This window comes from Culex pipiens, chromosome 3, assembly GCF_016801865.2.
Source record: "Culex pipiens pallens isolate TS chromosome 3, TS_CPP_V2, whole genome shotgun sequence".
Classification (NCBI taxonomy): domain Eukaryota; kingdom Metazoa; phylum Arthropoda; class Insecta; order Diptera; family Culicidae; genus Culex; species Culex pipiens.
This window is the reverse complement of record NC_068939.1, coordinates 101,166,864-101,179,346: the sequence shown is the minus strand read 5'-3', so window position 1 is coordinate 101,179,346 and position 12,483 is coordinate 101,166,864. Positions and strand designations below refer to the sequence as shown.

At 47.8% G+C, this 12,483-nt stretch overlaps 3 protein-coding genes and 1 pseudogene across 4 annotated transcripts; 3 read left to right on the top strand and 1 right to left on the bottom strand.

The window, feature by feature from the left end:
• Positions 1 to 714: 714 nt before the first annotated feature.
• Positions 715 to 1,704, bottom strand: LOC120418844 (ribonuclease kappa). Of its 2 annotated transcripts, XR_005605630.2 has the most exons (4): positions 1,515 to 1,704; positions 1,266 to 1,385; positions 909 to 1,198; positions 715 to 845 (listed from the first exon to the last, which is right to left on the bottom strand). XR_005605630.2 is itself a non-coding variant. In XM_039581367.2 (3 exons), the coding sequence occupies exons 1-3, from the start codon at positions 1,581 to 1,583 to the stop codon at positions 1,100 to 1,102; spliced, it is 288 nt and encodes a 95-aa protein (XP_039437301.1). In that variant the 5' UTR covers positions 1,584 to 1,704; the 3' UTR covers positions 715 to 1,099. The 2 variants fall into 2 exon arrangements, 1 of the variants encoding a protein (XP_039437301.1); XM_039581367.2 differs by having other exon boundaries at positions 715 to 1,198.
• Positions 1,705 to 4,115: 2,411 nt separating this feature from the next.
• Positions 4,116 to 9,749, top strand: LOC120418853 (uncharacterized; annotated as a pseudogene).
• Positions 9,750 to 10,173: 424 nt separating this feature from the next.
• LOC120418829 (uncharacterized) lies at positions 10,174 to 10,950 on the top strand. Its single transcript, XM_039581346.2, has 2 exons — positions 10,174 to 10,739; positions 10,810 to 10,950. The coding sequence occupies exons 1-2, from the start codon at positions 10,316 to 10,318 to the stop codon at positions 10,887 to 10,889; spliced, it is 504 nt and encodes a 167-aa protein (XP_039437280.1). The 5' UTR covers positions 10,174 to 10,315; the 3' UTR covers positions 10,890 to 10,950.
• On the top strand, positions 10,892 to 12,349 carry LOC120418828 (UBX domain-containing protein 6). The gene has a single exon (XM_039581345.2). It carries the CDS (start codon positions 10,892 to 10,894, stop codon positions 12,194 to 12,196), a length of 1,305 nt encoding a protein of 434 aa, XP_039437279.1. The 3' UTR covers positions 12,197 to 12,349.
• Positions 12,350 to 12,483: the final 134 nt, after the last annotated feature.

The window sequence follows — 12,483 nt, the reverse complement described above, 5'->3', positions numbered from 1 at the left end:
AGAGAAGGGGGGAGATGTGTGGGCCCGTATAGCGCCCCCCTGTCTATGGTTCGCAATATGCGTGCACGGGCATCAACCCCCTGTCTCCGCACGTCAACACACACAGCTGCCAGCGCACGGCAGCACGGCCTCAGTTCCTGTTCAGCAGTCATCCAGTCTGGTGGCATCTCGGCCACGCTCGGAGTTCTGACCCGTGGGAGCTAGGGTCTACACACTTACCTTTCTTAAAACTGTTTTCCACATTTGGCCCACATGCTCACATGAGCTCCAGATTTAGCCCGCCATTCAAAAACTTTGAACAACGTTTGTTAAATTGCATACTGGCCGGGCGCAACCAGTCCGAAAAGCTTGGACGCCCACCTTTCTTTGGTCTGTTAATTTTTGCCTAAAGGGTATGCAACAAGCAGTGAACTCACTTAACAGCTTGTAGAAGCGAGCTATTCAATAATTTTTAATTCAAGTTCCACATTAATTACGTATTTTGAAAATTTTGTCGAATAAATTCCAGTTATTGTATTATGAGTTATGTTTAATGTTTCAAATGAAGTCATAATAATGTAAATGTATGAACATAAATGTAAATACTCATTTTGCTATTATGCATCTAGTTGAAACCAATAAACAAAAGAGTTGTCGAAATGATTTAATAAATAAATAAAATATTTTTTTCCTTAGTTATGTTGACACAACGTGGTTGAAGAAAATCAAGAGAAATAGCTTTTTTTACACTTTATTCACTATATTTCCGTAATGTATGTTGGATTTGTATTTATAACATTTTGGTAGTCTGGCTCACAAACAGTGCGCGTGTCCATCGTTCTTTTCCGACACATAAGACAGAAATTCTAAAACAACGAAAAACAAATTTCATAGACGACGACCGGAAGTGTGAGGAATGTGGGGCTTACAATCTTCTGGGGCTTAAGATTTCCGCACGGGAACACAATCTGAATCCGTTTGTTTGTATGTTGATGTAGCGGGACGCGCGTATTACAGAAGAAACGAATATTTACAATCGTTGATTTTACAATAATTACTGATTTTTTTTAAAGCCCCCGGGTAATGGCCCCAGGGGAGGATGAATGTGGCCACGGAGCGTTTAAGCCACGGTCGTACGGCTGTTGGCGTAAAATTGCTGGCCGGAAACCACCAAAGTTACGACGTAGATGCAGGCTGCGATCCAGCAGTTGTACGCATTCTGCAAAGAAGGAAGAAGTATTTTAGTAATAGTTTTCATTTCTATGTAAATAATATTCGCTAATCACCTGACTGTAGGCACGATCGGCCGCTGCGTAAAAGTCGGCCGGAGTTGGATAATGCGCCTCCAGCGGAAGATCCTCAATCAGGGCCACACTGTGGATGTAGTAGAACACACCCATCAGCAGCTGAAAAGTGAAGAACGAGAAAACAAAATCCAGGTAAATCCAACTGGTCCTCCCTTTTCGATGCAAGGCCAAAATCGGATCGATGACTAACTTTGGCGACGACAAAAAGAAAATCCACGAAAAACTCACCAGCTGGATGATTCCCCACACGGAGATGATCAGTCCGCACAGGGACAGTTTTGGTCCACAGAAGGGCATGGCTGCGACGCGGATCGGAAGCTGGTTCGCTGGGAAAACCCGAAAAATTCAGCAAAACTCGCAAAAGTGCTCCAAAATTGATCACAAGACTCTCCTCCGTGGACCTCCAAAGTGCAGAGATAAAGGTGTCAAAATTTTAGTCATGTGACAGCTTTGTCAGCCCCGGTGCGATTGATACGGCGGCGTGTTGTACGGTAAAAAGAGTTTGCACAACTTAATGCAGCATCTTTTCACAGAAACTCAAACTTGGGTGATTTTAAACCCACGGGCAGACGCATACGCGGACTTTGTGAAATAGGGGAAATTCTTCATGTAGACTAATGGTTAAATTATATTTTTTTTTTCACTTGGCGTAGAAAGCCTTATTGTACGTTTCTCTCAAAAGTACACGCCGCGCGGCATTTCTGACTGTGCCGTGGCCATAAGGCTTTCTAGTCAGAAATTTACCAACACATTCAAAGTATGTTTACATGACAGCTGGACGTTTGTTTGCATCAGGTTTCCTATCTCTTTCTAGCAAAATTTTTTTGTCAGGCGACTTCTAGCTGGTTTTTTTGACTGACTGCCCGATATGTCAGCCAACATACTTCGCAGGGCTGTGACAGCTACAGCTCGATCATTGTTTGCATCAGGACACTGTGACGAGGAGTTCGTCATTTTTGAGTTAAATTATATTTTTTTCACTGGGCCTAGAAAGCCTTATTGATGCCAGCCGTTTTCTGCACTTTTGGTGCAATAAAAAACATACCTGGCAACAATGCCAGGCGATTCGAAGAGGAATTCACGCTTACTGGGGGAACTCAATTTTTAAGTTCGTTCAAGCAAAATGAAGTTCGGTTCAGCGATGTCAATTTTAAGATGGGTTTGTTTTGATTTTATTTCGCAAATTTGAGATCACTGAGCCGAACTTCATTTTGCTTGGTGACTTTGCTGAAATTTAAAAAGTGACAGTTCTGGGTGTTAACTGGCAGCCCTGTGAGCAAGATGTTAGCATTTTCAGTGACGGGTATCTATTTTTGACAGTTGATTTTTTGTTTATGTCGCGGCATCTGATGTTTATGTTCTATTGCTTGTTTACGCTTCAAACACTCCAGTCGCAAATAAATTGCTCTTCAGTTTCAAGCTACAAAACCCTGTTTTTTGCTGTACCTGCTGTGGTGGCAATAGGTTATGGGCCCAGACGACAGGAAGTTGTAGAGGAAGAGGATTTTGTGCGAAAGTTGCTGAAGGCTGGCCAAGGAAGTTGTTGGAGTTCGACAAGGCAAGTTGCTGGAAGTTAACGAAGGGAGTTGCCGGAAGGATGGAAGGTGGTAAGTTCGGGTTCAAGAGGTTGAGCTACGACAACTATGAAACCTGGAAGCGTCGTGTGAGGCAGTTCTTGACGCGAGAAGGACTCTGGAGTTACGTTGTCGGTGATGCAAAGGCAGAGGTGAAGAAATCTCCCGAGTGGGCGGTCAAAGACGATCTGGCACTGCAAACCATCGGGTACCTGGTTGACGATGCGCTGCAGAGAGAGATAGAGGATGCTGTTACGGCGAAGGAAGCTTGGGAGATGCTGCGGAAGTATTTTGTGAAGGATTCTTCAGTGGGCAAGGTGGCACTTATCAAGCGGCTTTCGAAGATGGAGCTCGCCGAAGGAGGTGACGTTCGAGAATTTTTGTTGGCAATGGAGGAGCTTTTCGAAAAAATGGGCAACGTTGGCGTTCGCATGGACGAGGACCTCAAGGCTTGTTTCATCTTGGCAAATCTGCCAGAGTCCTACGACAGCACTGTGGCGTCGATACACGGGCGGATGGACGTTCTTTCGATGAATTTCGTGAAGACAAAGCTGATGGAGGAGTACGATCGCCGCAAGGACAAGCGATCGCAAGACACGGAACAAGAAAAGGCAATGGTAGTGCGAAGTGTCCCAAACACGTGCAGGCCCCTGGATCGAGCCGGCAGTGCTACGTTTGTGGTAGCCCTGATCATCTTATGCGAGGTTGTGAACTGCTGAAGAAAGCACGAGCAGAGGATGAACGATCGAAGACTGGCGGGAAGCAGACCAAGGCTTTGTCAGCAGTTGTCAAGGTGCACGATAGGTCAAGCGACGAAGTGTGTTTTGCAGCAATTCAGGAGGAGTCATCGCAAGATTGGTACTTGGATTCGGGAGCTACAGTTCACATGACTGGACGTAAGGATAAGCTGGAAGAAGTAAAACGAACGGCAGCGAAGAATGTGAAGTTTGCGGACGACAAGGTGTTACAGTCGAGAGCAAAAGGAGATGTGAAGTTGTTTGCACGGGATGGTAACGGTTGTTCAACCAGTGTTAAGCTAGGTGACGTATCGTATGTTCCAGGGCTTTCAACTAATCTGGTCTCAGTAAGTGTTATCACACAAAAGGGGTTTGACGTTGTATTTAAAAGGGACCGATGCTATGTTATGAAGAGTGACAGAGTATTGTTGGTTGCGCAGAAGGTAGGAGAGCTTTACAAGTTTAATTGTTAGAGTACATCGTTATGGAAGAGGATAGTTAATGCTAAGCTCTTGAGGAGGAGTGTTAACTGGCAGCCCTGTGAGCAAGATGTTAGCATTTTCAGTGACGGGTATCTATTTTTGACAGTTGATTTTTTGTTTATGTCGCGGCATCTGATGTTTATGTTCTATTGCTTGTTTACGCTTCAAACACTCCAGTCGCAAATAAATTGCTCTTCAGTTTCAAGCTACAAAACCCTGTTTTTTGCTGTACCTGCTGTGGTGGCAATACTGGGGACTTAGCATTTTCAGAGTGGATGTTTTGGTAGGTAAGTTTGTGATATTGTATCTTTTATTTAAAATATCTCTTAATTTTTATGTTTTACAGCATCATTCATGGCGCCCCGAGTTGATTAACACTCGAGAAGAACCGGAAGCCAAGAAGCAACAAAAGTTGTTTTACGGGACGTTGCCATACAAGAGTAAAATCAATAAATACTTCCGGAATTTTTCGCAGTTTTACCATCTTTTTATATTTTTGTTTCTCCATATTTAGCTCTTGATACTCGTCGATGGCCCTCCTGGAAGACGACCGTCCCGCCGGGACCATCACCCATCGAAATGTCCGCCGGTAAAAGGACCGCCGGAAGCAGTCGAAAGCGAACGCTAACGGCATCGCCGGTTCAGACCGCAGATTCAGCGCGTTCTCTTGCACAACAATCTGGTTGCTCCCTTAATAATCCCGGCCGCGGTCAAGCTTGTAGAACCGATCGAGGTCCCGTTCAGGATCATCAACCCGCTAGTTCACGCCGTAATCTGCCGCCCTGATAATTCTCTGCTCGATTATGGTCTTTGGCACATGGCGCAGCCGGAAAAGGTGTTGATCGATGGACAAACTTTGCTATTACTTGACTCGAATACGAGTATCTGCCGTCGTTCCGCGGATGGGACAGTCGCGACGCGTAACAGTTGCTCGAAGCCTCGCTCCGAAAGAATATTAAGAAACCTTAAAGGTTGGGACGGGAGATTCGCGGCTGCCAATCCGTTTGTAATTGAGCCGGATTGTGATTGAGAGGGAGTAATCTTGCCCGAACCATGAATCCGAATCTGCTTCCACTATCCCTGGCGACCGGTGCCATCGACCTACTGCAGGAGATGCTCCTCGAGCGTGGGGCCATCCGGGCCGACTTTTCGCTGTACCAGGACTTTATGGACCAGCGTCTGCTGGTTCCGGAACAAGGCAAGTGCGACGCCGACGCGGCCCGCTTTCGCAACACTGGCAACCGGCTCTATCTGAACGGGAAGTGTGGGGAAGCTTTGGTATGGTGCTTCGCGGAGAAGGAGACGTCCCAGCTGGCCACGGTATACGGGAATCGGTAGAGCGGGAGGCGTGTGTGGTTTGATTGAGGTTAGGTTTTGATGTATGTTTTTTTTTATTTGAAGGTCGGCGGTTTACTTCGAGCACGGCGAGTACGACTTCTGTACAATATCGATCTGGCCAAAAAACATGATTTTCCGGAAAAGTTGATTCCGAAGCTGCGGGTCAGGGAGTTGAACTGCAAGCAGCAGATTGCCGCTAGCCGTTCGAAAGGCACGGTTCCAAGTCCGCGGATCGACATTAATGTGGACACCAACCCGAAGATTCCCTTTCTGGCCAAGGGAATGAGGGTTGATCACCAGCTAATCCTGGTCGCCGAAAAGGACTTAAATCCGGGGGACGTGATTATGGATGTGGAACCACTGCAGGCGGCGATTGATTTCAACCTGTGCTACGAAAACTGCAGCCACTGCGGAGTCAAGTTCAGCAACAGCTTGATTCCTTGACCGGGGTGCCTCTTTTCCATGTACTGCGGCAAGGAGTGTCGGCAGAAGAGCTGGAAGCTGTGGCATCGATTCGAATGTCCGGTGGCCACGAAGCTGCGCAATTTCTCCAACTTTAAACTGCTGAGCACTCCGCGTCTGTTTTTCTACGGTCTTTCTCTGTTCGATGACAATTTGGCCGAGCTGAAGCGGTTCTGCGAGGCGAACGAGCTCGTGGGGAGCCTAGGGTGCAGAGGTGAACCGGTTCGAGTTGGATTACAGCAACCTGGACCGACGTGAACTGTTCAGAATTCTACAAAACACGGAAGCTCGTCGCGACCCGATCGGAGAGTTGAACGGCTACTTGGAGGAAAAGCTGCTTTCTAACGGTTACTTCTTGGTGTTCTAAGCGAATCCATTGATGGTAACGGTCACCACTGGCCGTCGGAACTTTATGATCCAAACCTTGAACAAGCTCGCTCGCCTAGCTACCACCCTGCTCTCAAGCAACCGCGACTATCTCGGGCGCATAATTTCCTGGATCTTTCCGGCCATCCCTGCGATCCGACCGCATGAAGATGGTGCTGCTACGACCGGTTCCTGCCGGCAAACCCTTCGTCGAGTCGTTCGGACAAACCTGGTGGAGTTCCAACCCGGACCCCCCCTTCTCTCCCCCCAGGAATGCACTGCATTTTGGATTTAGATTATCGTGGTTCACCGGCGGCGACGCGGCTGCGAGATCGACTCGGAGTGGAGCGAAGAGTTTTCGTACGCCAACCAAACCATTAAACAATTGTTTGACAGGACGGATGGGTTTCAGTAAAATAACAGCGTGCACAGTGCCAGCAAATTGCTGCTGGCCACAATGGACACGATGACCAGATAACTTCCGGTTGGTGGTACACTCAAACCCCGATGGTTTGACACCAACTGTTGTCAAACGAACGGGGTCACTAAAACGTGACCCCGTTCGTTTGACGTTTGACACCCCTTTTACACGGAGTTCACACACACTACCAAACGTTTGTTTTAATAGTGTGCGTGAGCGCCGTGTAAAAAGTGACCGTTCGTCACTTTTTAGTTTGACTTTGACCAACCAACGGGGTACAAACTAAAAAAGTGTCAAACGAAAAAGTGACCAACCACCGGGGGTTGAGTGTACAATAGGGTGCCCAGAAAAAATGACCCCCTGCTCCACAAGCGAAAAACGGGTTTTTGGGTTATTTTAAGCATCTGTGTAAATTTTGAGCGACATTGGATGAGATTAACCCATTGATACTCGAGCCTAAAGTTGGTGAAAAAAAAATTTTTCATACAAAAATGACTTTTTTAAATCGCTAATAACTTTTCAGGATTGAGACTAACAGCTTTGGTATGTTCTACAAAGTTGTAGTGCATTAAATTTTCAATGAGAATCTCACTTTTGGGAATATTTGGATGGAAGTAGCGCACCGTGCAGACCAAACCGTAAAAAACTTTGGTTTTCCATACATTTTTTCGATTTTTTCCATACAAACTTTACCTCCGAGTATCAATGGGTAAATGATAACCGATTTTGCTCATATTTGGCCCAGAGTCCTAAAAACGGTCAAGGAACAATATTCAGCTTGTGGAGCGAGGTTTTGAAAAAAAGTCCCATATTCTGGGCACCCTAGTGTACAATGATTTGTTAGGTCATTTTAATGTTTTTTTCTTGATTCTAGGTACAAGCAGTGATTAGAGACCCTAAATAGGGAGACTGGTCTAAGCTGGCTAAATCGATCTGGCAACGTATGTTTTGAGCTTGGCAACACTGATAAGTTTTGCTGCGCGTAAAGGCAAATGCTCGTTTGGATACGTCAAACTCGCGTCTGTTTGGGTACGTCAAATTCACTTCGTCCAGTCTCCCTATTTAGGATCTCTAGCAGTGATCCGAGGCAGGCTACGCTGGCCTGCGGAAAATCAAGTCTTCTAAGCTTTCGCGCCCCGACATCAACGATAGCTACGACCGTGGCAAGACGCCGCGCAGAGGAGCATTGCGGAATTTATTTTGGAACCGCTGAGCAAGCTATTGATGCAGGTCGTCGAGGATGTGGATACCCTGCCAAAGTAGAGACCCTAAATAGGGAGACTGGTCTAAGCTTGCTAAATCGATCTGGCAACGTATGTTTTGAGCTTGCCAACACTGCCAAGTTTTGCTGGGCGTAAAGGCAAATGCTCGTTTGGATACGTCAAATTCGTGTCTGTTTGGGTACGTCAAATTCACTTCGACCAGTCTCCCTATTTAGGATCTCTATGCCAAAGCTGAAATTCGCGTAACAAAGGAGGAAATGAAGTGCAACATAAGGCCGCTGTTAAGGTTGATTTGTATTCGGTTCATTGGGGATTTTTATGGGTTTGTGGACATGTGCGTTGAACACGCAAGATTGGCCAAATTTACACGGAATCTGCCAGGACATGCTGAGCTGTGATCAGAACGCGCAGTTGATGGTGTACAGCTCGAAGATTGTACGTTTTCCAGGTGTTGGCGCGGATTATGAGCGAAACGTTGCACGCCGGGCAGGAGGTTCGAGTGCTTGGTGAGAACTACTCGTTCGTGGACGGGAAAAGATTCCTGTACGCTGTAGGTCGGGCTGTTGTTGATCTACGAGGCGCGTCATAAGGTCGAGTTCAACCGCGTCCAGGGAATCAGATGATCATCGCCAGGAATCGACCTGTGCATCTTCAAAACCTCGACTATCATCGATGTCAACATGAACGAGGACGTGTTTATCTACCGGCCGCTCAAGTTGAATACCCAGTCCATCATCAAGATCGCCGTCGAACCGGTCAACCCTTCGGAAACCCTAGAATAATGGACGGCCTGCGCAAGGTCAACACATCTTACCCATTACTCTCGACTCGATTGTATGAATCCGGCGAGCACGTGATCTCAGCACCGGTGAACTCTACCTGGACTGCGTGATACACCTGCGCAATGTGTTACGTGTCGTCGAGACGAGTTCGCTCAAGTGGTTTACCGAGGCGTTCAACAAAAAGAACGATGATTGCAGAACCGCTGGAGAAGGGTCTGGTCGAGGACGAGGCGAGTTTTTCCAGGTCAACTACGACTGGGATATGTTCGCGTCACGAGCGATTTGGGCCTTCGGCCCGTACAACACCAGCTCACATATCCTCGTCAACGACAAGCTGTCCTTCGAAGTTGACAAAACCCTGCTCGGCTCCGTCAAAGACGCCATCGTGCAAAGTTGGGCTCGCACGATAGATCGCTCTGCGAAGAACCCATTCGGAACGTCAAGTTCAAAATTATCGACCAATCCATCGCCGAGGAAACGGTCCACCGCGGAGGTCGTCAAATCATCCCAACCGCCCGTCGAGTCGCCTACTCCGCCTTCCCCATGGCCACACCCCGCCTCATGGAACCGTATCTCTTCGTCTAAGTGCAAGCCCCCGCCGATTACGTTTCCTCCGTGAACACCATCCTTGCCCGGCGACGTGGCCACGTCACCCAGGATGTACCCGTCTCCGGTTCCCCGCTATCGATTCGTTCGGCTTCGACACCGACCTGCGAACGCACATCCAAGGCCAAGCCTTCTGTCTGTCCGTCTTTCACCACTGGCAGATCGTCCCCGGTGATCTGCTCGACAAGAGCATCGTCATCCGGCCGCTGGAACGTAATCGTTAATTAAATCGTCCGAACCGATAGACCGCGCAACCTTGTTACCGAACTCTCCAACGATGTCGACAAGTGTCACTCGCTAGTCCTCGTCCACTCGTAGTCAATTCTGTTGAATTCCGCCAAACAAGATGTCCTGGGTGGAAATCCTCCGGTACGAGCAGTAGCACGAAGGTTTGGAGGAGGAACCGTTGCTCCTAATGCTGAAAATTATAATTTAACACAATTAAAATATAAATAAAATCAACAAAAAACTAGCCCAGAACGACAATTTCCTTTTCAGTATCATTCCGAACCGATATCCGTCCCCCGGAACCATTTTCCTGCTTTCCTGGAGGATTTTTCCGGTACCCGGCGCATGTCAAATTTGACATCGGCTTCACCATGTTAAAATTAAGTTCGGGTACTCGATGTCAAATTTGTATGGCTTCGGTTTGCGCCGTTTTGATTGGATCCACTCAAATTTGAGTTCCCCTGGTAAGCGTGAAGATCATCAAAAACAAAACGCGCAGTATGGGATTTGTCTTTGGATTTGACAGCACGCATTTGCCGAAAGTGCAGCGCGTCGTTTCGAGGCCGGCGAATTTTTTTTCTGGGTAAAACCCGTTGAACGTTTACTTCCTCCCTTCTCGCCGTACTTTCAACACTGGGGTAGTTTCTTTTACAGTGCGAAATCTGCGTGACGTTTCTGTCTTATCATCATCGAAAAAGAACGAAAAACAAGGCAGTCGCAAAAAATTTCTCAGGTCGATGGAAAAAAAGTTATTTTTTGAAGAAAATCGTCTTTTACCACCCGCGTGAAATCATCACTGTCGCTGCTTCAATGAACTTCAATGTGTTTTCACTGCTTAATTTAACATCACTGCTGTCGGATTACCTAAGCCAGCTGCAACTTCCGTCGTCGTTTTCGGCCCCGTCCGTTCCGGTGTCGTCATCCCCTCCGGAGCAGGTTCCCCCAGCAGCAGCAGCAGTTGTGCCGGCCACCGACGACGGTTCAGAGACGCTTCTCGAGGGGGATCAACTGCTGAGCGAGCAGTTTGACTTTAGCATCCTCGCGGACGGTTGGTGCTTTTTGCGGAACTTTGTTGGCCAGTGGCTTGGATCGGTTGGAAGTCCGTTGGAGTTTACCGAGTTCCAGGCGCACATTGGGAAGACGTTTCTGGTTATTCTGTGCGTGAACTTGCTGCTGATTGGGTTCTACTGGCGGAAGTACGGAAGTATAATCACCGATCGCTTCATCCGGCCGAGTGAGTATCGATTTTCTTTTTGTTCGTAAATTAGCAAGGTCAAGTGAGTAATTACGACGTGATTCAACAGGTACCGCCAAGGAAATCGAAGAGCTAAAGTTGTCCGTGGCACGACTTAAGTTGCCGAAGGAGCACAGCCCGCGGATCTAGAAATGTCCAACAAGCTTAAGAAATTCTTCGCCAAGCAGAAGGTAAAGTTCGGTGCCGCTGGACCGGGTCGCAAGCTTAACTCGGAAGGTCCCGCACCCTCGTCTAGTTCAAGCAAGTCCGGCGGCAGCAGCAGCAAAGATGTGTACGTTCCGCCGAAGCGAAAGGAACTGTCCAGTGAGGCGAAGGCCGCTGCCAACGCGGCGCTAGCTCGGATTGAAGGCCGAGACAAGAAGGAGTTCAACACTTCACTAGCGGCCATCCAAGCGCAGGTGCGACGTGAACTGGAAGCCGAGCGGAAAGCCAAAGAGGAACAGGGAACAGCCGCGGCCGGGGACAGCACAAGCGGTTTATCGGAAGATGAGCGAAAAGATTTGGCCGTGCAGGGAGTTTACTTCCGGTGCCCGTTGATCAGCGAGGAAGTACTGGCCCGGAAGGAGTGGAAGGTGAAGATCAAAGAATTTCTCTACGAACAGCTCGAGCACGAAAAGGGCCTGTCGGCGTGTCTCATCATTTACAATTGTAACCCGAAGGAAAAGGTCGACGCGTGCGTGGAAACGTTGACCAAATGTTTGGAAAATATCGTCAACCATCCGAGCGAGGAAAAGTACAAAAAGATTCGCATGACCAACCGAATGTTCTGCGAAAAGATTAAGGTTTGCGATGGCGCGCTGGAACTGCTCCACTCGGCCGGCTTCTCGGAAATCACGCTCGACGACGAACCGTATCTCATCTGGTCCGAGGAAAACCTTGAGTCGGAAACCACCCTAGAAAGCCTCATCGACGCCCTCAAATGTTCGGAACCGTTCCACCTCGAGCTGGACCGTAACATCCAAGTGCTGCTGCCCTCGCAGGTTCGCAAAACAACCCTTCCGCCGGATTTCTTCCGCATCTCCCCTGAGGAAATAAAACGCGAACAGCAACTCCGCTCGGAAGCGCTCGAGCAGGCGCAGGTCCTCAAGACCAAAGCGATGCGTGAAAAGGAAGAACTTCGCACCGTCAACCGGTACAAATTTTCACTCATTCGCGTGCGCTTTCCCAACGGAGTGTACCTGCAGGGAACGTTCAACGTGTACGAAAAACTGTCCCAAGTGTACGAATTTGTTCAGTCTTGTCTGATGCACGAGGCGGCCGAGTTTGCGCTCATTTCGCCGACCGGCCAACGCTACTCCGACGAAGAGCACGACAAGTCCCTGTACGATCTGCGCCTGGTGCCGACGATCGTGTTCAACTTTAACTACGAGCACGAATCCCGCGAGCTGAAGGATTTCCTCAAGGAAGAGCTTATGTTACTTATTCAATCTTTGTAGAAATGTGCCTCTTTTTGTTTTGTGATTATTATTCTTATTATGATTTTGTCCACTTTTTATTCTATGGCTTCTACATATTTATAAAAATTATCACACCTGCAACCGCGATGTAACGAACGTGATCCGTAAAATATATTAATGTATTATGACATACTCATTGGCCGTTTAAGTTATTTCTCTGACATGTGTGTGTGTGTGTGTGCAACCAACCAAACGGGACCACGCGGTCGCTTCTTACAAATTGAGTTGTTTCCATGTATTTTTTTTTAGATCTACATTCTATACAT

Excerpts from the sequence above, each read along its gene's own strand:
- LOC120418844 (XM_039581367.2), bottom strand. The coding sequence starts at position 1,583 with ATGCCCTTCTGTGGACCAAAACTGTCCCTGTGCGGACTGATCATCTCC. Across the intron at positions 1,386-1,514 it reads TGTGGGGAATCATCCAGCTG|CTGCTGATGGGTGTGTTCTA; the intron begins GTGAGTTTTTCG and ends TTCACTTTTCAG. Across the intron at positions 1,199-1,265 it reads CCGATCGTGCCTACAGTCAG|AATGCGTACAACTGCTGGAT; the intron begins GTGATTAGCGAA and ends CCTTCTTTGCAG.
- LOC120418828 (XM_039581345.2), top strand. The coding sequence starts at position 10,892 with ATGTCCAACAAGCTTAAGAAATTCTTCGCCAAGCAGAAGGTAAAGTTC.
- LOC120418829 (XM_039581346.2), top strand. The coding sequence starts at position 10,316 with ATGAACTTCAATGTGTTTTCACTGCTTAATTTAACATCACTGCTGTCG. Across the intron at positions 10,740-10,809 it reads CGATCGCTTCATCCGGCCGA|GTACCGCCAAGGAAATCGAA; the intron begins GTGAGTATCGAT and ends GTGATTCAACAG.